The sequence below is a fragment of the Halyomorpha halys genome, unplaced genomic scaffold, assembly GCF_000696795.3.
Source record: "Halyomorpha halys isolate HHAL.00 unplaced genomic scaffold, Hhal_1.1 Scaffold20.1, whole genome shotgun sequence".
Taxonomy (NCBI): Eukaryota; Metazoa; Arthropoda; class Insecta; order Hemiptera; family Pentatomidae; genus Halyomorpha; species Halyomorpha halys.
In genome coordinates, this window is record NW_027110474.1 from 988,719 (window position 1) to 990,776 (window position 2,058).

At 26.3% G+C, this 2,058-nt stretch overlaps 1 protein-coding gene across 1 annotated transcript in view; it reads left to right on the plus strand.

Moving 5' to 3' along the window:
- Positions 1-548, plus strand: part of mRpL32 (mitochondrial ribosomal protein L32) — a 5,158-nt gene extending 4,610 nt beyond the window's left edge. The window contains exon 4 of the mRNA XM_014422061.2: positions 312-548. Coding sequence (XP_014277547.1) covers positions 312-431 — 120 coding nt within the window. The 3' untranslated portion in view covers positions 432-548. The remainder of the gene's footprint in view (positions 1-311) is intronic.
- Positions 549-2,058: the final 1,510 nt, after the last annotated feature.

The following is a 2,058-nucleotide window of genomic DNA, read 5'->3' on the forward strand; positions in this document are numbered from 1 at the left end:
AATTCAAACATATTTTTCAATCATAAGTTCCAGTCAACTTTGTGAGAATAACTATATAACTAATTGAATCACCTGTTCTTGATAAACAAAATTAAATTAAATTTTTTCTGTCACTATCTTGGTTGTAGAACCTACTAAATTCATTACATTTTATCAGTATAACATCTTCCAAAACTTCTGGTCGTTTCCTATTAATGTTGCAATTATAATTGGTTTTGTAAAATTATTAATAAAACTTTAGCATTAACCTACTTATGAAAAATAAATTAGTAGCAATTAATAATTGAAAAATTAATTTAATTCTTTTTTAGGGCAAAAGAGTTGTAGAAATGAAGAAGCCAAGACCTGCCTGGTTCAGTAAAAATTTGTTGCAGAAGAGTACCGTTGATAACTCAGAAAATAAAAATGTAAAACCTACTGATTTAGCATAACATTTAGTATACCTTAGTTTTAGCTAGTTTCATATTTTCAAGTGTTATTTGTTTAAAATAGTTGTATCAACTATTACATTTAATATTTCTTTATAAAAATAAATTGGGTGTATCCCATTTTTTTGTTCAATTTTATCAATCCCTTTAATCAGATTTTATCTCTTATCAAAAGAAATATTATACTCTCAAGATTTTGTATTGGATTTCTCTGCATGGGGTCTTTAAACTTTTTAAGACCGAGTTAGGTAGCTCATCATACCAGCACACTTATATTATTAATCACAGTTAATTAGTTTAATTTATTTTTGCATATCAATTATTATATTTCTTAATTGGTTATTAAATAATTACTCCAAATTCTTTCTGTTTATGATTTACTTACGTTGTAATCAAAATAACCCATGGTGGGTTGTAGTTTAGTGTCCTCTGCATTGTTTTCATATATTTTGAAATAAGGATAAAAATAATGACATTTACCTGGTAAGGGTAAGATAAGCTTCATTGTATAATTCTCAATGCAGACTGTTGATGAATTTTTATTTCTTATTTGATGTTTTCCACCTCACTCTTCTAACATTTTCTTCCTAGAATCCGTTTGAATAAATGTAAATAATATGGATACAATGAATTTTACAATTAAAATAGAATACAACAAACAATTCCATAGTTATTGATTTTCTTGATACTTATTATAATTTTGATTTCCTATACTTTAAACACCATTTTATTAAAAACCTTTGAAAAGGGTGACACTTATTTAATTGATTTTGTTTAATTATTAATTTGTTATCACTCAAATTTTTTTTAACTTTGGTTATGAAAGTGTTTGACAAATTTTTCAAACTTATTTTTATTTTACACACTATAAATTTAGAATCCATTCTTTCTTTACTTGCCTATCTGTATATGCGCGACGAATTTACAAGGCAGATATCTGTCTAGCTGACTTGACTGCTTGCAGGTAAGCACACCTACCCCTTCTTAAATTCCGGTATGAACGATTCTACAAATTTTAACTACGATGAGCTTAATATTATTTTTATCTTTGGGTTCAAATTTAGTGATAACAAGTTATAATAAAAAAAACTAGTCAAATTCGATATTTTTTCAAGATTACGTCTCGGGCCGATCGTGGGAAATAAGAAAAAAATTCGGAATTAGTCTGTCGTGAACGATAGAATGCCTACTGTATTAAGAATTTTCACATTGTTGTAAATGTAAAATTTTGCAATGTATTTTTATTTCATCAATATTTTATTGTTAAAATTTTAAGTATTCCATTAATAATTCAATAAACTATCATTTTAATTTTATCTAATATTATATATCAATTTAATGATGAATTCAATTTATATGAAATAACATTTACAAGTTAATTCCTGAAATCTGGACAAGTTCTGAAAATCTGGAAATAACTAATCGTTGATGGTATACTATGTTGAAAATGATTAATAAGAATGTGATTCTATACTATAAGATACTCAAAACATATCCCTACCTGTTTTGCTTTAATAGTGACATATCTGACAAGAAAGGTTTTTATTTATTTTGTTTTTGATTATTCCAAAGACTACCTTAGACTGTGGTTACCTCTTGTCAGTCTATGCCCTAGTACAAAAATTGACCC